The 27,043-nt window shown below is 46.7% G+C and overlaps 2 protein-coding genes across 3 annotated transcripts in view; one reads left to right on the top strand and one right to left on the bottom strand.

Moving 5' to 3' along the window:
- Nucleotides 1-2,639: 2,639 nt before the first annotated feature.
- PNPLA1 (patatin like phospholipase domain containing 1) overlaps nucleotides 2,640-27,043 on the top strand; it is a 42,947-nt gene continuing 18,543 nt past the window's right edge. For both annotated transcript variants that reach the window (XM_059178480.1, XM_059178481.1), the window contains exon 1: nucleotides 2,640-3,190. In XM_059178480.1, coding sequence (XP_059034463.1) covers nucleotides 2,986-3,190 — 205 coding nt within the window. In that variant the 5' untranslated portion in view covers nucleotides 2,640-2,985. The remainder of the gene's footprint in view (nucleotides 3,191-27,043) is intronic.
- Nucleotides 8,224-9,590, bottom strand: LOC131834185 (dnaJ homolog subfamily A member 1-like). The gene has a single exon (XM_059178479.1). It carries the CDS (start codon nucleotides 9,483-9,485, stop codon nucleotides 8,292-8,294), a length of 1,194 nt encoding a protein of 397 aa, XP_059034462.1. The 5' UTR covers nucleotides 9,486-9,590; the 3' UTR covers nucleotides 8,224-8,291.

Genomic DNA, 27,043 nt, shown 5'->3' with positions numbered 1-27,043 from the left:
TCAGGGACTGATGAGTCACATGGGCCGTGCCAACTGAGTTCAAAACCCCTGATGGGATTATGAGCCGACTTGAAAAATCAAATGCAGAAATGCTGGCATGTGATCTTTTCTTGATGTCCTCCACTTGAAGTTCTTAGGGCTTTCAGTGTAAAGTCAGAAACAAGGGGAGATGAGAAAAACCTTTTCAGGTGTTCAACTCCAAGGCCCAGGACAGGAGAGACCTGCGGCCCATGGGCCCTCATCAATGTGGGCTCCATAGGGACTGTGGTCTAATCCAGCAGCCAGGCCTGGGAAGCGGAGAGTGGGGCACCAGAGGCCACATCAGGACAAGGCACTGTCCTTGAAAGGGTAGTGGGCCCCAGCCTTCTCGAGCTCAGGCAGCCTGTGTCGAGCAAGGTGGTCTCGCTTCCTATTTTACTGGGGATAGCGAGGTGAACCTCAAAAAAGAATACTTGTCCGAGGTTGTCTTTCTTTAACATAGCCCCGTGCCAACCCCCTCCGACTTCTCACGCTTCTCTGCAGCCTCAAGGACAGGGGTCTCTGCTCCCCTCTCTGGAACCTTCCCTCCCCCTGCCTCCAGCACCAGCATCTTGTCTCCTCGGACACTTTTCCAAGTTAACTCATCCTCTACCCAGTCTCCCCCGCTCTGCCCCCATTTCCTTAAGTCAGTCAAAGGCTGCCTACCCTTCCCGACCCCCAGACTGAACACGCGGAAACTGCAGTGACTCACCCTCATCCAGCCAGTCCCCTGGTCACGAGAGGCTCTGCGGCCGTTGTTGCATTAGCTTGTCTCCCTCCTGCTGCTGCGCTAGCCTGGGCGTTCACATCCCTAGGAGGCTATGGCGCTATGCTCCTTCCTCACTCTCCAATGCAGGTCTCTTTGCCACGCCTGAGCTCCCTGACAGCTCCTCCTTCATGTCACAAGTAGATCACGCCTTCCTCTTCCGACCCCATCTTTCCATCCCACCTCATCTCCCACGTCCATCTGTTCCAGAAGCCTTGACTCTTCTTACCCTTTAATAATAACAGACGTACCGCATGCCCGGCAATTTATAGCCATATCTTTCTAGCTTCTAGCTTCTTCACATCCCCCAAACCATGCTACTCGCCCTCGTATTCGCTTCCCTGGTAGGAGTCTCAGTGCTGCACAAGTCAGTCCTTAATTACAGACTGCCTCATGCGTTTCTCTGGTTATTTCACATTGGCTGGTCTTATTCCCAAGAAGCGGTGAGCTTCATACCTCTCTCTGCACACATGTGCATGTGTGCGTGCCCACGGACACATGCATTTCCCTGTTACACACTCATTGGGTCCAAAGGTCTCTTCCCAGGGGCACCTGGGTGGCTCAATGGGTTAAAGCCTCTGCCTTTGGCTCAGGTCATGAACTCAGTGTCCTGGGATCGAGCCCCACTGGCTCTCTGCTCAGTGGGGAGCCTGCTTCCTCCTCTCTCTGCCTGCCTCTCTGACTATGTGTGATCTCTCTCTCTCTGCCAAACAAATAAGAAATAATCTTAAAAAAAAAAAAAAAAAAAGGTCTCTTCCCAGATGGAGGAAGCGATTCTGTATCTGGGACTATCCACCCAAGAGAGAAAAGTCCCTTCTTACCAAATCCTGATCATTGCCCGCATTGTGGATTCCAGGCTGGACCAGGGAGGCAAAGCATGCAGGGGAGTTCCTTGCGTTGGGGGGAGTATTGACATCACATTGTAACAGAGTGGGGAGCTGAACTGAGCATCGAGTAGGGGACTTGGTGTCCCATTCTAATTCTGTTTCTGCCACTGCATGGTCTTGTGGGGGAGGAGAGAGATGTGATCTTGCCAGCTTTGCGATATCCGAGGCAGAGAAATTTGTGGACTGAGGCGGGGCCCTCCTCTCCAGGGCCACTGTGTACAGCTCCAGAGGGGGCATGACCTGTAGCCAAACTTGGTCCCCAGGCACCCGCCCCTTGGCCCTCAGGGCTCCAAAATACCTCTGCCCCCGAGGTCCCCATATCTGGCCTCCCTAGCTGTGCATTCTTAGGGTTACATATTGTCATCTCAAATTTATCATTAGAAGAGTGTGCTGTGCGAAGCTCCAGACAGTTAGAGTGATCTAGAGTTCAGTCCGATTTTTTCTTGTATACTTAGGAGATGACATGACAGTCTGGGACTTGGTGAGAGGGTGCTACAGGAGAGTGGGTCAACGGAGGGCTGGGGAGAAAGGGTGGGGAGAGATGGAGAGGCGTGATGGGTGCGGCCCTGAAGCCTGACTTCTTTTCCTTTGCCATTTTGCCCATGGCCATGTCCTAATATGTGAACACACACACAAGTTCTTTTGCAAGAACAAATAAAAACAATTGTGTAACACACCACACACGCCCCACAGGGCCTGGAAGAGGAGCCCAGGGAGGGGTGATGCTGGCAGAGCCATGGGTGGTGTAGGGTGTCCCCCTCAAAAACCATGACCGACCTGTTGGCTCTGGCCCCTGTGGGGGTGGGGACACCTTCTCCTTGGAGGGAGGCCAGCATAAAATTCCTTGGCTGTCGCACCCTGTCAGAGAGAGAGAGAGGAAGCCTCTGATAACCATCAGCGGAGGTTTTGCAACTCAGTGTGTGGAGCCTCCTGGGCTGAGCAGTGCCTGCCTCCCTGGGATGGTCCCTGTGGCAGCTGCCAATGTTGCCTGTCGTCCGCAGCACAGTCCAGGGGCTGAGATGACTCTAGCCACACGATGAAGCCAGGGGGGTGCCCGCACGCCCAGGACACTGCTCGCACATTCAAGGTGCCGTCTGCACCTCGACTGGGGTCCGAAGCCTTTCACCAGCCTTTGGGACTGCCTCCTGGAGGAGCTCGACAGGCCCAGGCAGTGGCTGCCGGTGCCATCCGTGGGTGTCCCAGCCAACCCAGGAGAGACGGCCCCTTTCTAGGTTCTGAGTTGGCAGGGAAGCTTGGTCGGAGTTCCAGCAGGAGAGCAGCAGCCCGAGAGGCGAGCACCGAGGGGCCGAGGAGATGGAAGAACAGGTGTTCAAGGGGGATCCAGACACCCCTCATTCCATCTCCTTCTCTGGTAGTGGATTTCTCTCCTTCTACCAGGCCGGGGCTGTGGATGCCTTCCGAGACTTGGCCCCCCGGATGCTGGAAACCACCCATCGCTTTGCTGGGACGTCAGCAGGTGCAGTGATCGCTGCTCTGGTCATCTGCGGAATTGAAATGGGTAAGGCCTTTGTTCTGGGTGCCCTGGGGAAGTCTCTGGCGAGAGTCCCCGAAGTGGAGGCTGAGGATCATTTGGGGGTGCTTCGGGGACAGAGCCAGGCCATCTGGGTGGTGGGAAAGGAAGAGGAGTGTTGAGTGGCCAGCAGGCAGTCCTCAAATGGGACATTTGAGGTTGGGGTCATCCAGATCCCAGTCTCGGACCCACTGGGTGAGTGTGGACCCACCCCTCCCACTCCCCCAACACTCTTCTGCGATGCCCTGTGTGCCAAGGCCTGAGAGAGGGAAAGACAGCAGCCCCCTCCAGCATCCTGGTCTTGGAAGTCATGTCAGGACACAGTCAGACATTGGGGTAAAGTGTCATTCCTGTTTGGCCTCTTTTAAAGTGCACATCTCCTTGGGTGGGGCAATGCTTCACATCTTTACCACTTTGGCAGGGTAGGTTTGTGAGCTCACCTTCTAGGTGGTTGGCGAGCTAGAGGCCTCATGGTTACGGGGATGAACCAGATGGGGAGAAACCGGGAAGGAATCCCAAGGATCTCACTTCACCTTCTTTCCTGCTAGTCCAGGTCCCCAGAGAGAAGGATGGGGTCCCACCTCTCACCCAGAGGGAGAAGCGCCCCCCTGGGCAGGGGAACTGGACAGATGCCAGGCAGTCCCACACGGCAGGTCTGGGCCAGCATCCTTATGGGCTGCCTCAAGTGTATTTATTCATTCACTGTGCTACTGTAAAGAGCCCGTGCCCCTGTGCAGCAGACATTCTAGAGAGATGAGGCAGAAAGTAAACATTCAGGCAGGTAACTTGATGATGTCACCTCAGAATGCCATGAGATCTACAGATAAAATGATAGCAGGAAAGGGACAGAGAATAAAGTGGGGGCTATTTTAGGAAGAGTGATCAGGGAACACTTTTTGGAGCAGGCGGCCTTCGAACAGAGACCCGAGTGATGTGAAGATGAGAGAAAGAACTTTCCAGGCAGGGGAGTAGTTGGGGAGCCAGGGAGTGGGGGCAAGGAGAAGGGAGTGGGGGCCAAGGCTGGAGAGGCAGGCAAGGGTCAGATGGTGCACACTCAATGCTTGGAGCAGGAACAGAGGAGCACAGACAGGCTGTAAGGGGGTGACGTGGGGAGGCAGTGAAGAGTGTGTGCTCCAGGTGGATTGGATCCCAGCTCTGCCCTTCCACCATGTGGACCTGGGGCAAATTGTTGGATGCTCTATGCCTCCGTTTCTGCAACTGTGAAGCAGAGATTTTACCTGTACCTAATTCCCAGGGTTGTTAAAGGGTTAACTAAGCTAGAGTGACTGGTTTATCACAGTGCCTAGCACATGGCAACTGCTTGGTGTTTGCCAACTACCTGGTTGGGGATTTTAAGGAACCTCGACTGCTGGGCAGAGGGAGTTGGAGGGGGAAGGGCGGCTGCCAGGAGACTAGCAGGACACTATGGCATGTGGGTCTAGGGAGGGATGAGCACGGCAGGCAGCCGGGCCTTGAGGGGCAGTGAGAAGCTGGTGGGTTCAGGATGTACATTGGAGGTTAGACCCAGTGAGACTTGCCAAAGGGCCAGAGGCAATGCAGGAGGAAGGGGTGCCGGCGGGCTGCCTTTCTGCCTGGGGACCTCTGTGCTGGGTGAGAAGTCTGTCTTCATTTTAAAGAATAATAGTGATGCCCATTCACCGAGTACCTCACGGGCAAGATAATTTTTTCCTTCAAATACCTCAGAAGTTATACATTCTTTCTCACTGTAAAAAATTCAAATCATGCAAAAATATATAGGGTTTTTTTCTTTTTAAAGCCTCTGCTCACCCTCCTTGTCCCCAGTTCCACTCTCCCTCCTGTGGCCAGTTCTAAGGGCTCTGCGTAGATCCTTCTAGATCTTGTTTTTCTTTTTCATTTAAAAACTTTTTAAAAAAAATTCCAGTAGAGTTAACATAGAGTGTTGTATCCTTTCAGGTGTACAATTTAGCGATTCATCAATTCTATTCATTACTTGGTGCTTATCGTCATAAGTGTGCTCTTAATCCCCTTAACCTATTTCACGATGCCCCCACCCACCTCCCCTCTGGCAACCATCTGTTTGTTCTCCGTAGTTAAGAGTCAGTTTGGGGGTTTGTCTCTTTTTTTCTTTATTCATTTGTTTCGTTTCTTAAAGTCCACATAGGAGTGAAATCACGGTATTTGTCTTTCTCTGCCTGACTTATTTCACTTAACATTATACCCTCAAGGTCCATCCACGTCATTGCAAATGGCAAGATTTCATTCTTTTTTCTGGCTGAGTAATTATCCATTCATCTATCAGTGGACACTTGGGCTGTTATTATAAATAATGTTGCAATAAACATAGAGGTGCACGTATTCTTTTAAATTAGTGTTTTTGTATTCTTTGGGTAAATACCCAATAGTGGAATTACTGGATCAGATGGTAATTCTATTTTTAACTTTTTGAGGAACCGCCATATTGTTTTCCACGGTGGCTGCCCCAGTTTGCATCCCCACCAACAGCACACAAGTATTCCCTTTTCCCCACATACTCACCAACACTTGTTGTTTCTTATATTTTTGATTTTAGGCCTCCTGACAGGTGGGAGGTGCTGTCTCCTTGTGGTTTTGATTTGCATTTCTCCCCAATGATGAGTGATGTAGAGCATCTTTTCATGTGTCTGTTGGGCCCCTACATGTTTTCTAAATGCTCAGAGCCCTCTTTGAATATAGCAGTTAATGCTCCAGTTGCACAATAGACCCTAGAAAAACCTTCAGAAATGGGCTGCGTGAGAGCCCACATGCTCTCTTGTCTGGGAATCCCAGAACTCCTGCCCTTGGAAATAGCCTGCCTCTAGGATACTCTCCCTTTCCGGGTATCTGTGTCACTCACCTGCTCTGTTGCTCCCTCCATCTTCACCATCTTTACTGCGGCTTCTTAAAATACACCACCTGAGAGAGTCAGTGGAGTTTCATCCTCTGACATACACAGACTTGTCAAAATGCATTCGTTTCAATCAGTTCAACCCATACTGCCCAAAATGGACTCGGACAGGCTCTGGGAGGCATGGACAGCAGTTGGGAGGCACTGGAACTCATGGGGACACCTCACTGTAGGTGTGACCAAGGCCCGGACCATGCACATGCCCGTAATCAGGATGGAAGTTCAAGGAGGAGTGAGATGCACGTGGGACTTGCCCTTGTCATTCATCAACCAGTTCATGAGATTTACCCACGTCATTCGGTTTAACCACCACATAATTTACTGTTAACTAGCACTTCCTTGTATAAGGCACTGTTCTAAGTCTGCGGCATATTAACTTACCTGGTCCTCCCAGCAAACCCCTGAGGTGAAAACTATTATTGTCTCCATTTACAGAGGAGGAAACTGAGTCACAGAAGGCTTAACTAACTTTAAAGCGATACACACAAGCACAAGGTAAATCTGGGATTAGAACGTGGTCTGAAAAAAAAAAAAAAGAACATGGTCTGGCCTCACCTTTTATTTACTTATTTATTTATTTTTATTAAAATTTTTTAAAAGATTTATTTATTTAATTTTTTTTAAAGATTTTATTTATTTGACAGACAGAGATCACAAGGAGGCAGAGAGGCAGGCAGAGAGAGAGAGGAGGAAGCAGGCTCCCTGTCGAGCAGAGAGCCCGAAGTGGGACTCGATCCCAGGACCCCGAGATCATGTCCCGAGCCCAAGGCAGAGGCTTAACCCACTGAGCCATAAATAAACCAGGCACCCAAGATTTATTTATTTTAGAGAGAGAGTATGCACAAGCGGGGTGGGGGGCAAAGAAAGGGGGCAGGAAGGAGACTCTGCTGAACATGAGTCCCATGCAGGGCTCATTGTCACAATCCTGAGATGGTGACCTGAGCCAGAACCAAGACCTGGACACTGATCTGACTGAGCTGCGCAGGCATCCCTGGCCTCACCTTTTAAACCACTCTGTTTCTTGACAAAGCAGGGTCAGGGAGTACAAATACTGGTTGTACGGATCCTGGGGTCAAGGAAGTCTCTCGAAGCAGATGGGAATTTGCACCTGGACCTGGAGAGGCTGAGGGAGTAAGCCACAGGAATATCTGGGGACAGCATTCTGTAAAAAGGGAGAGGTGACTAATGTAACTCCCTGTCATCAGTCAGAGACAGCAAGAAGGAGGACTCCATTTCCTGACTTTCTTCGAGGATCTTTACCTCTTTCAGTGTATGTTCCATTAAGACTATAACACGGCTCATCTAGCCATTCTGTAGATGGGATGGCCACGACATGAACATCCGTGTTCATGTCTCTCAAGCCCACATAGAATGTTTCCCTAGGATATTCATTCACATTAACATTACCAGACCTGGGGTGCCTGGGTGGCTCAGTCAGTTAAGCATCTACCTTTGGCTCAGGTCATGATCACAGGGTCCTGGGATCAAGCCCTGTGTCCAGCTCCTTGCTCAGTGGGGAGCCTGGTTCTCCCTCTCCCTTTACTGCCCACCCCCTGTTTTTGAGCTCTCTCTTTGTCAAATAAATAAAATCTCTTAAAAAAAAATTACCAAACCTGACTATTCTCCAAAGTGGTTGTACCCATTTAAACACTAGCAGTGTGTGCAAGTGCTAATTTCCTTACAATGTCACCAGCTCCTGGAACTGTCAGACTTCAGTTCTAAGTCAATCTAATGAGTGTGAAACTACATCTCATTTTATTTTGATTATTTAATCTTCGTATCCTGATTGGTAGTCATGTTAAGCATGAATTTGTTGTATGCATTATCTGTGTATTTATTGGCTACCGTGTGCCCTCTTCTGCGACCTGCCTGTCTGCTCTTGAACTTTTCCTGTTTTCTTTTTCCACCATTGCCTTGTTCTCTTTAACTTGCAGCTGTTTTACCCACAAATCAGGTGTCAATCACAAGCACTGCAGCTCTTCTGTTCCACTCCGTGGTTTGTCTTTTTTTTTTTTTTTTTTTTTTTGAGCTTTTATATTTGAGTTTATTCTTCATTTAACTTTTAAAACACTACTATAGTTGAATATTAAAACAAAAACAATAGCAAGTAGTGAGCTATGATTATAGTCCTTCACTCATTCACTACTGCACATAAGATGCCAGCAGTGTTATTCACTGGCCCCATTAAGAGGTCTGACACTGAACACCACCCCTGGGATGATGTTCATCATCCTCATATGCTTCCCCATTGTAATGGCGCCATCTTTCCTGATTTGGATCAAAGTCCACCAGTTCTACCTGGTCCATTTCATCAGTCTCTTCGACTTCCTTCCTCTCAGGTAGGAGTTTTTCCAGCAAAGAGAGTTTATCAGGAGACAGAAAGCCATTCTCAGGAAAATTTACCTTAAATTCGATGATGAGGCGACCCTTTTCATATGGCCTACGATAAATTGGCATGCCTTCATTTAGCACACACTTGATATCTCCATGCTTGACAATTTGACCTGGATGAGAGGTGATGACAATGATTCGGTTGTCAAGAGTAGATATTGGCTTTTGAAAACCGCACAGTGCTTCAACCAGCTGTATGTCCATACACATGAAAAGGTCTTCTCCTCGCCGAGTAAAAACAGCATGATCCTTCTGATCTAAAACAATGATAATATCTCCTGGTTCCAGTCCTGGTTCTTGGTCTCCCTCACCATGGAATGTTATCTTCTGGCCATCTTTCATGCCTTTGTCAATATGAACTTCTAGAATCTTCTTCTCTCGAACTATCTTCCTTCCATTGCAGCTTTTACATCTATCTTTAGGACTGATCCGTTCCCCATGGCCCTGGCATTCCATGCACACAGACTGAATTTGCTGAACCATTCCAGGTCCTATCTGATGAATTCTTATTTGCATTCCAGTACCTCGGCAATTGGGACAACACTCAACTGCTCCTTTCTTACCACCTCGGCCTTCACATTTATCGCAAATCACATTCTTTTGCAGAGCTAGTTTTCTTGTTGCACCGTTATATAAATCTTCTAAGGTTACTGAGAGCTGATGCACAACATTTTTACCTCTCCTTTCTCTCTGCATTCTTCCTCCTCCTCCAAAAAACATATCAAAGATGTCCATGGGGGAGCCAAAACCACCACCAGCTCCACCTTCTTTAATTGCCTGTTCACCTCCTTTGTCATATAATTCCCTTTTCTTTGCATCAGAGAGTACTTCATAAGCTTGAGAAATCTGTTTAAACTTCTCTCCTTCATTTGGATTCTTATCAGGGTGGTACTTCAAAGCCAGTTTCCTGTAGGCCTTTTTCAGTTCTTCTTGGGTGGCATTGGGTTTGACCCCCAAAACATCATAATAAGTGGTTTCTTTCACCATTTTCTACAGCCGGTGAGAGGGCCGAGGCCGATGTGGAGGAGCGGGAAGGAGCGCGTTGCTGGGCGCAGCTCGGGTAGCCGCCGCTCCTCCGCGTCTCACCGAGCGTTCTGGAAAGTTCCCGTGGTTTGTCTTTTTATTTAGGATCTCTTTTGTCATTCAGAAATCTTAAGCACAGTCAAATGTCACTTCCTTCTACACTTTCTGTGCTTTCATATCTTTACTTTGTTACAATGATCTCTTCTGTATTTTCTTTCTTTCAAGTTTCTAGGGGTTGGTTTTTTTTTTTTTTTTTTTTTTGCTCTTAATTAATCTTCATTAATCCAGCTGGATTTTATTTTGTGGCTAGTTTGAGGCAGAAATCAGAAATTTTCATTGTTCTGCCCTCACACCTTTTATAGGCAATCCTTTTCACAGTGGTTTGAGATGCTCTCTTCTGGCTCACTCAAGTGTCTGGATTCTCAAGGGTCTGTCCCGGGAGTCTCTCTTCTCTCTCCGTGGCAAATTTGTATATTTCTGCACCACAGCTCACTGTTTCGATCACTGTAGCTTTGTTACACATGGCAATTCCTCTCCTCTGCTCTTTTTCTGAGTTCTTCTTCAAGTATTGCCTCTGTTATTCATGACCCCTCTTTCTCCTTGAGAAAAAAACTCTGTTGGGATTTTAATTGAAATTATATCTTCCCATTTATAAATCTAGTCTCTTTCTTCTGGCCTTTTGTGAATCACGAAGGATTCTGTGTCTTTTTTTGGATTTATTAGCTTTTGTTGCTCTGAAGAATGGGTTCTTTTTTCCAATGGCATTTTCTAATCTAATTGATTACTGTTGATATAAAGGAATGTTGATGGTTTTTGCATACCGATCTTGTTTTGAGCAAACTTGTGAATACTCTAAATAGTTCCAAAAGTTTGTTGGTAGATAATTTCATATTTTGTATGTAAACAATCACCATATCTCCATAGAACCAGAGGTTTATCTCTTTTTTTAAAAAAAAATTCTTTGGGTTGCCTGGGTGGCTCAGTCAGTTAAGCCTCCGACTTATGATTTCTGCTCAGATCATGATCTCAGGGTCGTGAGATCAAGCCCCATGCTGGGCTCTGTGCTGAGTATGGAGACTGCTTAAGATTCTCTCTCCTTCTCCCTCTGCCCCTCCCCTCCCACTCGTATGCACATGCTCTCTCTCTCTTAAAAAATAAAAATTCTTCAACACGTGGCATGTGGGGCCTCTCTCCTGGTCACACTCCCTCCTCTTCTTCCAGGCTGGGCTTTCTGCCCTGAGATTGCATGTTTTTTTCCTGTGAGAACAGAGGCAGCAGTGGGTCCACCTTCTGGAGACACGTGCCAAGCCCTGTGATAGGACCAATTTGGGGTACGTGAAAATGTTTGTAAAAACACTTAGCACAGTGCCTGGTTTTCATTAGTGATGCAGTAACGGTTTCTGTCCCTTCATGCATTTACCCAAGAATAGATGGTCTTTGTGACAACTGGTGGGGGCACTCAGAATTTCCAATCTGGTCAGAAGTGGGTCTGGGAACTTGCCTCCAGCTGCAGTTGCATAATTTTGAAAAATAAAATAGCTTCTTATTAAATAATGGGGATTTGGTGGATTTAAAACCCCATCTCTGCTTTAGCTATTACTTGGCACCTTTCCCCCAATAAAGACTATATGGTAAGAACTTCCTTCTTTCCTTCCTTCAACAAGTATTTTCTTTTTCTTTTTTTAAATTTTATTTATTTATTTGACAGAGAGAGAGAGTAAGAAAGCACAAACAGGGGTAGTGGCAGAGGGAGAAGCAGGCTCCCTACTGAGCAGGGAGCCCAGTACAGTGCTCAGTCCCTAGACCCCTGGATCATTACCGGAGCTGAAGGCAGACACCCAACCAACAGAGCCATTCAGGCACCCTTCAACAAGTGTTTTCTGAGCACATGCTAGGCTCTGAGGGGACACAGAATTATAACACAAAATGAAACTCCACCTTCACCCTCAAGGAACTTAAAGCCTACTCAAACTTAAAGGCAGATACGAAGTGGGTATAATACAAGAGAGTTCCAACTGAATGCTGGCCAATTCAAAGGCAGGGGAATGCAGAGGAAGGGAGCGACACCTCCAATGGTTGGAAGCCTCACAGAAGTGGCATCTGAGCTGGTGTTTGAGAGGTGAGGAGAAGTTCACGGGGAGGGATAGGTCGGGCAAGTGCCTAGGCTTCTAGTGAGGACAGGGCATTACAACACAACAATAACACATGGGGAAATGTGATGCTCCCCAGGGGGTGGGGACCCTGTACCAGTGTCAGAGAAGCGGATTTTGACTCTGTGAGAATTACCCAAGATGCAAAATGGCCGCTCCTAAAAACCCAGTATAAACATAATTCTAAAAAGAAAAATTTTTTTCATGATAGGATACCATGCTCTACTGCCGTAATTTTACTGTTCTCTACCAGTTATTAAAACAACCTTCATTATATCAGTGGTCCTTGGGGCACCTGGGTGGCTCAGTGGGTTAAAGCCTCTGCCTTCAGCTCAAGTCATGATCTCAGCGTCCTGGGATCAAGCCCCGCATCGGGCTCTCTGCTCAGTGGGAAGCCTGCTTCCCCCTCTCTCTGCCTGCCTCTCTGCCTATTTGTGATCTCTCTCTCTGTCAAATGAATAAATAAAATCTTAAAAAAAAAAATCAGTAGTCCTCTCAGCTGCACATGCGAATCACCTGGGGGGCTTTTAAAATGTCCAGTGCACAGGCTTCTCACCAAGCGAATTAAATAAATCATGATCTCCCAGGGTGGAACCCAGGCACTAGTGCTCATTCCAATTACAGAAGTTTCCACTATTTCAGCCGTGGGTAGGGGGAGACCCAGTGCGCTTTGAAACACTAAGATGTAAGGGCACCTGGGTGGCTCAGTTGTTAGGCAACTTCTTTCAGCTTAGGTCATGATCCCAGAGTCCTGGGATCAAGTCCTGCATCAGGCTCCACGTTCCGTGGGGTGTCTGCTTCTCCCTCTGATCTTCTCCCTCTCACGCTCTCTCTCTCTCTCAAATAAATAAGTAAAATCTTTTAAAAATATATTAAAAAGAAAAATTAAGATGTATGACCTCCCTAAGACTCGATGAATGTCTGATGAATTTCTGACCAGGCAGTGGAAATGGTTCGGGCATTTCCTATGCAAACCTGCCAAAGGCCCATCATGGTCTTAGACTAATGACAATTCTCTGATTATTAATGGGGAATGGCTTTTTCCAGGATAAAGAGAAACCATTTCACTAGAGTGCCCTTAGGTTGTATTAGATTCTGTGAATTCCTCTAACTGGCCATAAATGAGGAAGACTGATTTTTGATAAGGGATTTTTGGTCCATCCCTTCCCCTTAGCCAATCCACATGTTGAAATCACTTTTCGGACAAATTGGTAGATGCCCCTGGCCCAGAGCTGCCCCTGACTGTCTTTATTTTTCTCTTCTTTTTTTTTTTTAAATTTTATTTTTTATTTATTTTACTTACTTTAAAAAAACATTTTTTCTCCCCTATTCTTCTCCCCACTTTGGTCTTTAACTTCCAAAAACAGCTTTGTTGAGATTTAATTCACATACCATCCAATTCACCCACTGAAATCACATAAATCAATGGTTTTTGGTATATTCACAAAATGGTGCATCCATGGCCACAATCATTATAGAAGATTTTGATTACCCCCCAAAGAAAGCCCATACACCTTTAGCTGTCACCTTTGAATTCCTGCAAACCACCCCCCAACAAGGGTCTGGAAGTCACTAATCTACTTTCTGTCACTGTAGATTAATCCAGTCTGGTCATTTCTTACCAATGGGATCCCACAACATGTGGTCTTTTGTGTTCAGCTTCTTTTTATATTTTAAAAAATATTTTTCTTAGATTTTATTTATTTGAGGGGCTCAATCCCAGGACCCCGGGATCATGACCTGAGCTGAAGGCAGACGCTTAACAGACTGAGCCACCCAGGTACCCGTAGGCATCTTTAAGTAACAGTGCACCTGTTATAGCCTGTGCTACTGTTTCATTCTTTTTATTATTGAATAATATTCTATTGTGTGGCTATCACCCATTTTATTTATCTGTTTGTCATGTGATATACATTCAGGTTGTCTTTGCTTTGGGCTTTTATGAATAACTCTGCTTTAAAACCCTCATGTTATGTTTTTAATACTTATTAATAACTTTTCTTTAATGAAAAGATTGCAAACCTGTCAGAGAGGGCAGTATCATGATTTCCCAAGGACCCATCCTATAACTCCAGTAATTATCAGCATTTACTAGCTGGATTTCAGCCACAGACTCCCTGCCCTGCTTGGCTTTGTTTTGTTTTCTTTCTTTCTTTCTTTTTTTGTTTTGTTTTCTAATAATTTTAAGCTCACATGGAAATTGCAGGGAGCCTCACTGGGCTCTGTTTTCCGCACCAGTGTTCCAGAGCAAGTGTCTCTGTGCAGATAAGGACTGGGAGCCCAAGGAACCCCAAGGGAACAGGGCTTTTTGAACTGCTCGTAGTCCAGATAGTGAGGGGCAGGCACCTGCTCCCGAAGCTGTTCTCCAGTTCTTCTCAGTGGGTGAGGGGAGTAACCAGCAGACAGAGCTGACATTTAGCTGAGCTCATCAAATGACTTTGTTTCAGCCTCTAAAAGTAATTATTTTCCAATACTTCTCACACTGCCTTCCCAACAATGATAACTCTGGCCTCCCCATCCTTGCCCGCACCGCCCCAAACACCCAAACCACTAAATAAAATAGTAAAAGGGTGGGGCGCATGATCAGGGCTGGCTTCGGGAGCTTTTCTTTTCGCTTCCACAGCAGGTAGACTCAGGATGCCTCTGTTCTCTGCCTCTTTGCTCCAGCTGTTCCCTGAGGAATGCGTCCCTGCTTCTCTCCCCATGGAACATCTCCCCTGCCTCCAAAGCCTACCTCAGACGTCACCTCCCCTGAGAGTGAATCCTGATTCCCTTCAGGCACTGAATCCCTCGAGCTCCCACAGTCGGCTCTCCGATAGCGCTTGTCTCACAGGCCAGAATCCCTACGGGAAAGAGCACCTGACTAGGAATCAGAGATTTCTGAGAACCAAAGTGTCCCATGGCCAGATTATGAGCCTAGCTGGCCACACGCATTGTTTTCATGTGGTCTTTCACAGTAAGATTTGGTAAGGAAGGAGGTGGGGTTCAAGCCAAAGCTGGTGTGACCCCAACATCCAAACTTTGTCCACCCCTCCTTTCCCTCTGGTCCCAAGAATCCACTCAGCAGTGAGTGACCTTGGACAAGCCACCTTGAGCTCAGCTCAGTTACTGTACAACAGGGGAGAACAGTGCCTGCCTCCCCCTCTCCACAGCCTCTCCCCTGACAATCACAGTGGTCTCTATGAAGGAGCATTGCAAACTAAGGGACTGATAGTCTACTTGCTTTGGTTGGGTAGCAGAGGCTTCCACAAGACGGAAGAGCATTTCTCACTCATGTGGTCTTTGCACTCTAGTCCCCCAAGGCCACAACTGACCACAGGGAAGACTGGAAAATAGAGACTTTATTCTGGGAAGCCAGGTTTTCACTAAAAATTGCAGGTTCCAGCTACTAAGGGAGAGGAAGAGAATGGATGGTGAACAGCTAGCAGTCTCTGCCACAGCCACCATAGTTGGAGATATGGTGGTGATGGAAAAACTCAGTCCCTGTCTGGGACCAAGACCATGATTCCATAATTGCCAGATCAAGTCCAGTGTGTTGGCTGGGAGGGTCTCATTTCTGAGCCATCAGTAGGCTCCCCCACCCCTCCATGTTACCTGGGGGTGTGAGTGCCTCAGTCTTGCTACTGGGGCCTGGGTGGGGCACCACGACACCCCTTACATCCCCCACCAAAAATGACCTTCTGGTTTTCTCTCGAGAAATATTACCTCCTCCCCAAACACCTTCCCATTGTACTCCACTGTATCTCTTTCCATGATCTCTAGTTTACCCACAGAATCTGTCTGCCTGTCCTAGTGCTTCATGATATATGGTCTTAATTGTTTCAGAAGCTGGGTCTTATTTCATCAGCTAGATTGGGTGAGCCAACTGAGATCTCATGGGTTCCCTGGCTCCACAAACTGCTTGTCCAACAAGAAATGCTTGATAAATTCCTGATGATTGCTGGCCATTGGCAAGTATGATATTGAATGTATTTCTGCAATTTCTATTTTGGGGTTTATCTGACTCTTAGATAACTTTCTGCACTTACGGGTATGGATATGGATAGAATTTCACAGAAGGAATGTCAGTGAGTCCAAATTTTTCATTCTATAGATAATTGTATTTAGGCTTTGGGAAAGGAAGTAAGCGCTGAAGGCAGACCTTGCTTAAGCCAGTGGTTTCCAAACTGTGTTCTGAGAAACCCCAAAGTTCTATGGGAAGGAGGGAGGTTGAGGGGCAGGGGAGATAGGGAACAAGAAAAGGACACAACTGAAGCCCTTGGGACCTTCCCCAGCTTCAAAAAGTATAGTCCTGCTATTGCCCATTCTTTTAAAAATTTCATTTAGAGTAAATTTTCCAACAATTTTTTTTTTAAGTTTGAAAGCCACTGTTTGAATCTAATCTATGTAATGTGCAGACAAAGAAATTGAGGGCCATATTTTGAATGAATTACTGTGATAAAATAGACCATTCATTCATACTAGGTCCTAGGGATCTAGCAGGGAACGAAACAGCCCTCATGAAGCTGACCTTGTCTTGGTGAAATCAAGCCCTAAATCACCAAACTCATAGGAAAACATCAGCATGCATACTCCAAGGGGAAAATAAAGCAGGAGAAGGGTGTGGTGAACGATTAAGGGATGAAGTTTCAGGTGCAAATTTCAGGGGAGGCCTCTCCAGGCAGAAGGGAGGGAGGAAGAGTCAGGTGAGCTCAGAGTGTTCCAACTGAGAGACCAGTGGCACAAACACGCTTGAATTCTCAGAAAGGAAGGCAAGCTGTCCCTCTGCGCAGGGAACAGGCTTTAAAAGGACCTTGCAAGTACACAACAAGGCCAGAGAAGCAGCACGGGCCCTGCCCCACATACATGTACACAACAGGTCCCAGCACGCCCCCTCCCATGGAGATAGAGTCAGCTACAGGTGTGTTGGTCTGCCTCCTGTTAATCATAGTGACCTGCCTTCCCTTGGTTTTCCCATCTCTAACCTAGGCTGGGGTGGGGAGCACATGCTTTGGACATCGTAGTGAGGGACCAAAGAAGTCATGGATGTTACTGGCACAGTGCTTGGCAAATATTAGTCACAAAATAAGTCTTTGGCGAATGAAGGCTGAGTGAATGGATGAATGAGTAAACAAAACAAAACAAAACAAAACTATCTTGAAATAGAAAAGCAGCATTTTTTTCAAACTTCACTGAAGAATGCCCTTCGTTGTTAAACTTACTAAAGCAAAATGACTAGACTGCAACCTGGTCCAGTTGATATTTTTAATATTCTAACTGTGAGCTCATGGGCACGAGGACTTAGTTTTTGTGGGAATTCTGTGTGGTCTGGGCAGTGACCGGACCTATCTGAGCTGGTTGGCCTTGGCCTTAACCTGCCTCCCCCCAACCCCAGGCACCCTAGGGTTATCACCAACTCAGGATCAATTGCCTAAAGCAGGCAAGGGGCTTTGAATTCTTATGGGTGACTTCCCCCCCCCCCCACCCTGGGCAGAAATAAGCTCCTGGCACCTTTCACTGGCCCAGCAGTTAATGTAGCATCTTGGCTTTCAGCAGGGGTCTCAGTGCCCCTCACACAGCCAGGACCACAGCCTCTATCCCTTCCGGTTTCTGGTTTGATAACCATATCATCAGCTTTCTCTCTCCTGGCGCTGGCTTTCAATTCCTTCATTTGTTCCTCTTCTTTCTTGTGAGTTCAACCATATCTCACGACTTTTATATCAGGCTCTCTGTTGTTGTCGTTGCTATTCCTGAAGCTGGAAAGTTTCCTGGACTGCTGGAGTGGAAAGTCTTTCCAAACTTCTTTAAAGACAGGAATGAGAACCTCCATTTTCCCCCTCTGCGTGCGTGTGTGCGTATGTGTCCCCGCATGCGTACGTGCTCGCACGCATGCGCATAGGAGTGCGCGCATCCCCGGCGGAACCTGGAGTTCGGTCCTGGGTGCTGGGTGCGCTTTCAGAATCAAAATGTCTTCTTCGGATATCATTCTCAGTTACTTATCTGCCTGAGATGGCAACAGTTCCTGTAAAAAGTCACTCTGCTCTGATTCATGTCTTGGTGTCATGCTATTAACAGCCATTTATCAAGCACCTAGAATGTGCCAGGCACTGTGCTCAACGCCTTGCACGAATCATTTTCTCTAATTCTCTCACAACTCCATGAGGCAGACACTATATTTATACCCATTTTAGAAAGGAGGAAACAGGTATTTAGAGAGATTAGATAACTTGCCAGGGTTTATACAGCAGAGCCAAGACTGAGCTCTCTTAATTTCTACCTCCTCCATCCTCTTAAATCAACGAGTTCAGATGTTGCTTTGCAAGCAACTCGACTGTTTTCCTGCCAAACTCTGTGGCCAAGCAATTATTTGCACATTGCTTAAGAAACTGAAGTCCAATGACGTAATAAATGCAAAAGGGACTTTTTAATAAAATGCCATAGAAATCATATCACTACACAGCGATGGTTGGTTGTAATGACCATGTTGAGATTGGCATCTTTTAAGTCGCTCAAAGTAAACATATGCTTTACATGTTTAACCTCTCCAGCCAAGTGGATAAAGGTTCATTTTCCCCAAACAATCCTCTCAAACTCTTAAGGAAGAGAATTGAATGGCAAATCTGGTCAGATGCTGAATGTGTTGGTTGCACCTACAAACAAATTGTTAGAACAATTTAGAAAACAACTCATGCGGGGCCCTTCCTGCAATCTGTTTCCCCCAACATCAGCAGGCATTAACTGAGCCCTTCCTGAGTGGCAGGCTCTGTGTGTCTGACAGCTGTGGTCATCTGTGTTTATTGTTTTGTTTTGTTGTTTTTACTTCAGTTATAATAAATGTGTAACTTTGGAGTATTGTTGGATTTACAGAAAGATTGCTGAGCTCATACAGATAGTTTGGCATGTCCTTCAGCCAGCTCCCTCCTAATGTGAGCATCTTCATAACTATGGTACACTTGTCAACACTAAGAAATCAACACTTGCCCGTTACTATTCATGATGCATTTCACCAGTTTTCCTACTAACATCCTTTTTCTGTCCCAGGATCTAATCCAGGATCCCTCCCTGCATTTGGTGGCTCATTTCTAAATCCGCTCACTAAATACTAAGATAGTATTGTCTTCCTTGCTTTACTTTGGGAGTAAATTCAGCAAAGATTGGTGAGCTCCATTTCTGATTCTATAGGGCAAACAGGCAAACAAATGATAAAACTCCAAACCTCCTTTGAGTCAGGATTTGACCCATTGCTCCAACTCTGTCCTCATAAAACCACCGCTTAAGGAAAATTCTCCTCCCTAGCTCCAGCTCAGGGCCTTGATAGGGATCAGGATTGGGCTTGACAGAGAAGACTGTTCTGTGGTTTGCTTTCTCACAATTCCAGGTCCAGCTGAGTCATTGAAGGTTTTGCCTTTCTGACCACCATTTGGAAAGATTCCTAACAACACAGCAGAAAAGACACTCTTTGATGTCCCTCTCCAGTCCAGTCTTTAAATTTTGTTAAATATTCATTATTAATTTATTCAGCATACCTTCATTTACTGTAGTGTGCCGGGTACTGAATTAAGTGTGGGGGCTGTAATTGGGAACCAAACAAATAGTCTCTGTTTGTGAGATATTAAATAGCTTATTTATTCATTCTTGAATGTCTACTAATGGTTGAACACTGGGCGAGGCTCTCATGGGAGAGAAGGGTCTTCTTATGCAGGCCCTGTCCTCAAGGGATGCAGCTAGCCAGAGAAACAGGACAGGCCACTCAAGGCAGCCTGAGATAAATGGTGAGGAAAATAATGGGAAAAAGAGGGGGTACAGTGGGAGTGAACAGGGAAGGCTTCAAGGAGGAGGCCCAGATTTTAAGCTGGGCTTAAGGGTGAGGTCTGCATGGTTTGAAAGAAAGAAAGAAGGAAGGAAGGAAAGAAGGGAGGGAGAGAGGGAGGGAGAGGGAAGGGGCGGGGAGGAAGGAAGGAAGGAAGGAAAGAAAGAAAAAGAGAGATGTGTGTAGAAGGGTAATAAGCAGGATTGTGTACTTGTGTTTAACCAAGAGAGATGAGACAGACCGTCCTGAGGAGGGGCTCTGGGTGTGGGGTTAGAAGAGCAAATGTTTGAAGACGTGATTTAGGTTCTGTTGCTCTAAAAAGAGTCTTCCTGTCTGCCAGAGACATCTGAGCCCTTAGGAGGTATGCCTAAAGTAAGTCCTGAAAAGGCAGATCCCAAGAGTCTTCATGGAACCACCTCTTTGCCTCACAGTGGGAAACAGGCTCTGAGAGACAGAGGGCATGTCCCCAGTGGAGGCAGCCAGCTGTGGTGGAAAGAACACCAGCTTTGGGGCCTTCAGGATGTGGAGGCCTAGCTCTGCTGTTTTCCAGCTGTGTGACCTTGGGCGAGTTACTGATGAGCCTCTGTTTCCTCATCTATGAAGAGATAACCCTCAAGGGAGCATCTTGAAGATGAAATGAGACAGTGAGGCCTCTGAGCCTGCCATAGAGCCAGCACCAGGGAGAAACCAGGAAGTGGTAGCAAACATGGTAAGTTCAGTAAGCAGCAGGGAGGACTAGGACACTGTGGTTTCTAGAGCTTCAGGACTCCTGTGACACAGGTGGAGAGAGATATTGGTAACAGAGCCGACCATCCGAAGTCTCAGACAGCTGGGGCAGTGAGTGTCCCCAGTCAGCAGAAACAAACTTTCATTATCATGGTGTTGGAAGATGGAAGCATGGGTGTTACTCTGTGGTGGCACCCTAACTTGAGCATATCTCAAATGAGGAGATGTTCAGAGATGGCCTTCAGTCTGTAGAGCAGAGAATCACTTGGAGGTCTCTTGACCACCTCCCCCTCTACCCCAACACAAAATAAAACAAAACAGAAACAGCTTTTAAGACTAGAGAGTGACTAGTTCACAGCTCTTGCATTATTCTGGGGTCCCCTCAGTAGTGAAGGGAGAGTCTGACGGGTAGGACAGGTCAGAGCCTAGAAAGGGGACAATGTTGGTTTCTACCTTGGAGCAGGATCCTGAAGAGAGTTCTGGGCTCACCAAAGAAAAAGAGAGAACAGAGCAGGGGCAATGGCCCTCAGAACATTCTGAGGCTCCAGAGAACCTTCTAGATACATTCCCTCTCTGCCTGATTTATCTCAAGGTGATCAACAGATCCTTCAGTGGGAAGTTGGGGAGATGGTGTCCGGATTCTGAGGGAAAGGCACACAGGGGCTGGGTGAGGCCCCAAGTGCTGGAAAGAGTCCCACTGGTATCTTGATAGGAACCAAGGTGAGGAACAAGTGGGAGGCACTGTCGTTTCCATGGCAAGCTGATATAAACCGATTTGAACTTTTAAAGCCAGTTCTATAGTAAACTCTTAGGGTTAGAAAAAGGTCTGTGTGAAAGATTGTTATCACCCATAGAAGAGTATTGGCTTGGGTTTGTTTTGTTTTGTTTTGTTTTTAGTATTTACTGTAGATCAGAGCTGTTTTTGCCTTTGGCTAAAGCCTATAATGTGCATTCAGAACAGAATAGAAAAATACAAGTTTTCTCATACATTTTTCTTCTAGTTCCTGTTAACATAGACTGTGTGACCTAGGGTCTATCCACCTTGATTCATTTCTCCATCCATCCATCCAACCACCCAGCCAGCCAGCTGTGTTTATGGAGCTTTGTCTTCATCCTGGGCTTGATTTCTTATCTGCAAAAGGAGAGAATTAGTCTGGTTTCATATTTTGACCTAAGCTTCTAGAATCTTAGTAGTTTCAAGGTGGTGCTTTCAGCAACCACCTTCCTAGGGTGGGATGGGGGCGACCCAACAGGGTCTGAGACCCCACTTGGCTTCAACCTAGAACAGCTCTGCTTTTAGCTGTCTTATGTATTGGATTTCCACTTGTGATTTCTTTGGAACAAGGGCTCCCTGCCCGAAAAATCGCTGGCCCAGAAGGTCTTCCCGTGGCAACACTGCTGCTTCAAGCCAAACTATTTTCCAATCAATGGCCCTGCAGTGTGGGGTATGGAAATAAAATGGTGAATAAGTGAAGGTCACTACCCCTCGGGGGCTCACTGTCACTGTGAGGATAAACTGAGAATGTAAGCGTGAAAACCCGCTTTGGGTAAAAGACTGTTGTTAAGATAATAATAATTTTTATTATTATAGTGAAGTTGGGCAGTCAAGATATACCCACAGAGAAATGCAGCCTATAATTCAGCCCGCAATTAGGGACCAGGTAGGAGGAGCAGACTCCCAGGTGCTCCACGCAAGGACTCTGAGAATTGCAGGGCTTTCCTGGGAACGCAGTTCTGCTCGCCGCTGTCTCCCCTGGGGCTGCAGCGACGCCTGCTTAGCGGCCCCCACCCCCCGCCGCGCTTATCGCTCCTGCGGTCGGGGAGCGGGGCTGGCGGCAAGAGGAGGGGGGCGCCAGGCGGTGATTGGCTGAACCAGAGGTTGTTGCTAAGCTACCAGTCCGCGGGAGACTGGGGCCACGTAGTCCCATCCTCCAGGGCACATCTCTCCCCCACCGCAGACCCCATCCAGGCACCCTGTGAAGGAGATTCCCCAGCAGTTTAAATTGTCAGCTGCCAAATGCCCATCTTTCTAGGATTTTTTTTTTTCTCCATTTAGCAGGAGGTCATGTGGAGGAGGGGAAGAGAAGCTGTTTTATTCGCGGATCACCTTGAAGAAGCTGCTTCTCTTTCTGGACCTCAGTGATTCCTGAGGTCCATTCATTTATTCATTATTCATGCAGGCATTCGTGTTGATTAAGTGCCTCCCATGTTTCAGGCACCATATTAGGAAATACGGACAAAAGGATAAATAAGACAGTGACCATCCTTGCTCTCATGATGCCATGTTGGCAGGGGGGTGGAGGAGATTAGATGCTTAAGCAAATTAATAAGATAATAAGACAAACCTATATCTAATCCCCTTCCTTCCTTTTCTGTGATATTTCTAAGCCCTGCGCCTTTTTCGTACTAAATCTGTAGGGCCCCCCAGGTTGACAAGGGAGGGAGTGCGGACGTTAACAGTGCCTTTACTGCATGACAGCCAGCCTATCACCCCACTGCAGTCTGAAACAGAGGGACATGCTCATCTCTACAGTCCATTTACTGTGCTCTTTTGCATCCCCAAGTAAGCCTAAGCACACCTCAATAAAAATATGGGGCAAGAATCACTGTTTCCTGTTCAGGTGAGAAAGCCAAAAGCCAGAAACATCAAAAAGACTTTTTTTTCCATGGTCACAAGGAAAATTACTGCGGTAACCTGACTGATAGCGAGCACATACTACATGCAGGCGCTTTAAACAAAACAAAACAAAACAAAACAAAACAAAACAAAAACAAAAGCCAATCTGCCTCCTAACCACCCACTGAAGGAATTATTATTCCCATTTTATAGGTGGCAAAATTGAGATCAGAAGAAGTTAATTTGACTTGCTGATGATGGCCCAGTTGGTGTGTGGCAAAGCTGGGATTTCAATCATATCCCCTGGCTCCACAGCCTGAGCTTGTTCCGTAAAATGGGTCTGGTCCTAGAAAAGAGTTAAAACTCTCTGAGTGGCTGAGACCTGGAGTGGCTTCCAAATGCCCTTTAAATCTCCTAGTCCTGGATCTTACTTATTTTTCTATTGAAATTCTTGGCACAATAGGCTCATAAACTTGATGAATTGGCCACAGGTACCAACACAGTTGGCCTGGTTATCTATTCATCTATCTGGGATGATCTTGCCTTCAAGCTTTTACTGGGTAATGACATTGAGTAGCTCTTCCCTGTGAACACCTCCATCACTTGCTTTTCCTCCCTGTCAGGTTTTATTGAACAAACACTGGGCACCCACCCAGGGTCATGGGAGGCTTGGTAGGCAAAGGTGAGTATGGTCCATCCTTGCCATCGAGGAACTCCCAGCTTATAACAAAGGTTTCTGAAGGGCCTTCCCTAGGCAAAGCACAGTGATAGGACTTAGAGAGGGGAGGACCATAAGGATCTTCCTCCAGAGAATCTTCTTCTTGGCTTAGGAGACAGAGCGCACTTAGATAATAAAAGGTGTGAAAGGAGGTGGGAGGAAGCAGAAGTGTATGTAGCAAGCGTGGGTTGGGGGTGGGAGAGCCAACCTCGAGTCCCCCGTGGTGCTGCTTTTAAATCCCATCTTGCTGTGGTCAGTGTGGGATACTGTGTCTCAGAGCCCGGCAGCCTGCAGCTTGGAAGGAGGCCTTTAAATGGGAGAAGGTGCTGGAAAGTACAGAGATGCATAAAGAAGCAAGCTAAATTTATCCCTTCTCCCAGAACCCAGCAATTGCTATGCTTAACACTTGACTTTCTACCGACAGAGTCTTGTTTAACCAGAAGGTTAGTTGCTTCTCTCTTGGCTGGGAAAAGAGAGAGAAAGAAGGAAGAGACACATTTAAGCATCTGCCTCTGGCTCAGGTCATGGACCTGGGCTCGAGTCCCGCATCAGGCTCTCTGCTTGGCAGAGAGTCTGCTTCTTCTTTTCCCTCTGTGGTTTCTCTCCCAGACACATAAATAAATAATCTTGAAAAAAAAAAAAAGAAAAGAAAAAAAGAAAGGAAGAAAGAAAAAAAGAAGAGAAAAAGAGAGACAGAGAAAGGGATTGTTGGAGACTCTGAAGACAGAGGCACAGGGAAAGACCTGAAAAGGAGCAAGGAGAGCTAGGGTTAAAGGCAGCCTTTGCTCCACAGCCCCAGGGAGCAGCAGGAGAGAATGTGAAGCTGGGCACCTGAGTGGGAGAAGTCAGACAATCTCTTGTCCCCTCCCTCTCTGACTACATGATCCTGGCTAGAGGGCTGCTAATTTCTCGACAGCACCACTTTTTCCAATGGGAATATCCTGGAGATGTCTATACTATTCCTATTGTCTTGGCCACTGCTTTGTCCCTGTCACCCATCACCACTCCTGATGAACTAAGAACGGACTGTAAATGGATGTTATATAAAAGCCACGATTAAAACAAGCAGTACGAGACAAAATATGCATGCCTTTGACCTAGCATTCCCACCTCTAGGAATTTATCTTGAGTACAATTATTAAGGACATAGAGGAGAAAAAACATTAGCACAAGATTATTCCCTGCAGCATTGTTTAGAAAAGCAAAGAAACAGACTACATAGCCAACCCCTCCTGGGCACCTGCTCAGCAAATAATGGGATAACATTACAATAGCTTTCCATGCTTCTTGTAAATTGGTTATAAATAGGCACTTATTGATGTGGAAAGACATGATTTAATAGGTTAAAAAAGCAAGTTACAAAATAATATATATAGTATGACTTCATGTAAGTATTCTTATAGGTAAGTAACATATAGTCTAGAAAGACGTAAATGAGATGTTGATCTCTGGTTGAAGGGATTCCAAGACACTTTAATTTTTTTTCTTTTTGCATACCTGCATTTAAAAAAAAGATTTTATATATTTATTTGAGACAAAGGGAGAACACAAGCTGGGGGAGGGTCAGAGGGAGAGGAAAAGGGAGATGCAGACTCCCCACTGAGCAGGAAGCCTGATGTGGGGCTCGATCCCAGAACCCTGAGATCATGACCTGAGCCAAAGACAGATGCTTAACCCACTGAGCCACCCAGGCGCCCCCATATCTGCATTTTTAAAAATTGTTTTTCTCCCAAGGAACATGTATTTCTTGTGCAGTGGGAACAAATCTCCTTCCGTCCATCCTAGCCAGCATCTGCCGTGGGGAGTACAGGTGCAGAGGGATGAGCTGAACCAGGTGCTCCTGGCTCAGAGGCATTGTGGGAAAGGCCACCAACCCATGCAAGGCCACTTAAGCTGCTCATTAAGAATTCCCAAAACGGCGTGTCCCCACCCTGGTTTGACTCCCCATCCTCACTGGTCTGGTGGGGCGAGAATTCAGTGACCCAGCCCCTTGGTATCCAAATGTGCAGTTGCTTCGTAACTACATAACGATGGTGAGTTGGCTATCCGTTTCCCTTGAGGGAAAACACTGTAGGTACAAGTTGGGACACGGTAAAGCTAACCTTGCTAAAATCACACCTTCTCACCTCCCGGGAGCACCCTCCCCTGTAACAGGGTGAAAGCCAAGATGTTATGTTGTCTTGCTCAGGTCTGTCCCTACTACACGTAGGCAGTTGTGATTCTGATTGTTGGTGAGGGAGGGTGGGGGGGGGGGAGACGGTCACCATGGCAACCCAGGCTTTCTCAGACTCTGGGATCAGTCCAAAGTGCAGGGAAAGAAGGTGGGATTTAGAGTCAGAACAAACATCGTCAGGCTGTCTGACCTGGGGCGAGGCACTTAGCTTTTCTCTGCTTTGGTCTCTACATCTGTAAAATGACGGTGAAGCTCTTCATCCTACCCATCTCCAGGGTTAAGGAGGAATCATCTGTGAACTGTGAAACACAGAAGAGAACTGCCCTGGCTTTTGTTTGTTTCCAAATTGCTGTGTGTGACTTTGGGCAAATCATTTAACCTCCTGTGCTTTAGCGGCTCTATTTGTAAATGGGAAAATAATGCCCGCGGTGATGACTCTCCAGATATATTGTCAGGCACCCATAAGAATCCCGGAATCTCCATGATGTAAAGAATCTTCACACTTATGCAGGAATCCCTTCCATAAGTTCTCTGGCTTAGGTACGTGTCCCACCTCTGCTTGATTACCTCCAGTGGCAGAGAGTTCATGACTGCATCACTTCCCAAATAACCATCTACATGACATTGCTTGTAAGAGAGTTCTTCAGCATAGGATGTTCTACAGTTAAATATTCATTTAAAAAAGTTAGCAGTCCTTTTCAGAGCTTCTAATTTTGCCGGAGGGCTTGCACAGGGTAGGAATTAGCAGCAACAGGTAAGGAGCAGGTACAGGCCCAGCTCTAGAAGCCTGTAGTGGAAGGAGTATGGGTTCTGGGGTCACACATTCTAGGTTAAAATCCCACTTTGTTCACTCACCAGGTGGTTGGCCTTGGGCAAGTTGTATTATCTCTCTGAACCTCAGTCTCCTGATCAGTGAAATGAGGCTAGAAATGCCTACCTCATAGTATTGCTATGAGATCCAGCAGGAGAGAAATTCTCATCAAACTTACGGCCCTAACTTCCCCAGGGGAATTCTGGGTACTGGGTGGGGGACAGGTTACACCTTCCTCTGCAATCCCCTGAGCAACACATCCACCCTCTAAGCCCCACCTGGCACATGTAGGCCCTCATGTGACCTGGCTGTGCTCCCCTCAGAAAGAGGGAGAAGCTTCTTCTCCCTGTCCTGGAGACACCTGCAGCTTGGCCTGGCTTAGCTTGTGCTCCATACCTCTCGGCCTTCTCTCCCTCAGGACTGTGCCAGGGGATTTAAAGGGAAGATGGAGGCCATGGTTTCAGGACACAGGTTACCCATCCCTGTAGGTGACCTGCCTCAGGGCCATTCCCCTTTCCCTGCCCACAGATTTGGTGGG

This window comes from Mustela lutreola, chromosome 6, assembly GCF_030435805.1.
Source record: "Mustela lutreola isolate mMusLut2 chromosome 6, mMusLut2.pri, whole genome shotgun sequence".
Classification (NCBI taxonomy): domain Eukaryota; kingdom Metazoa; phylum Chordata; class Mammalia; order Carnivora; family Mustelidae; genus Mustela; species Mustela lutreola.
Note: the sequence above shows the minus strand (reverse complement) of the source record. Positions and strands in the feature narration are given on the sequence as shown.

What these genes read in the sequence shown, in the direction of transcription:
- LOC131834185 (XM_059178479.1), bottom strand. Translation starts at nt 9,485, where the DNA reads ATGGTGAAAGAAACCACTTATTATGATGTTTTGGGGGTCAAACCCAAT.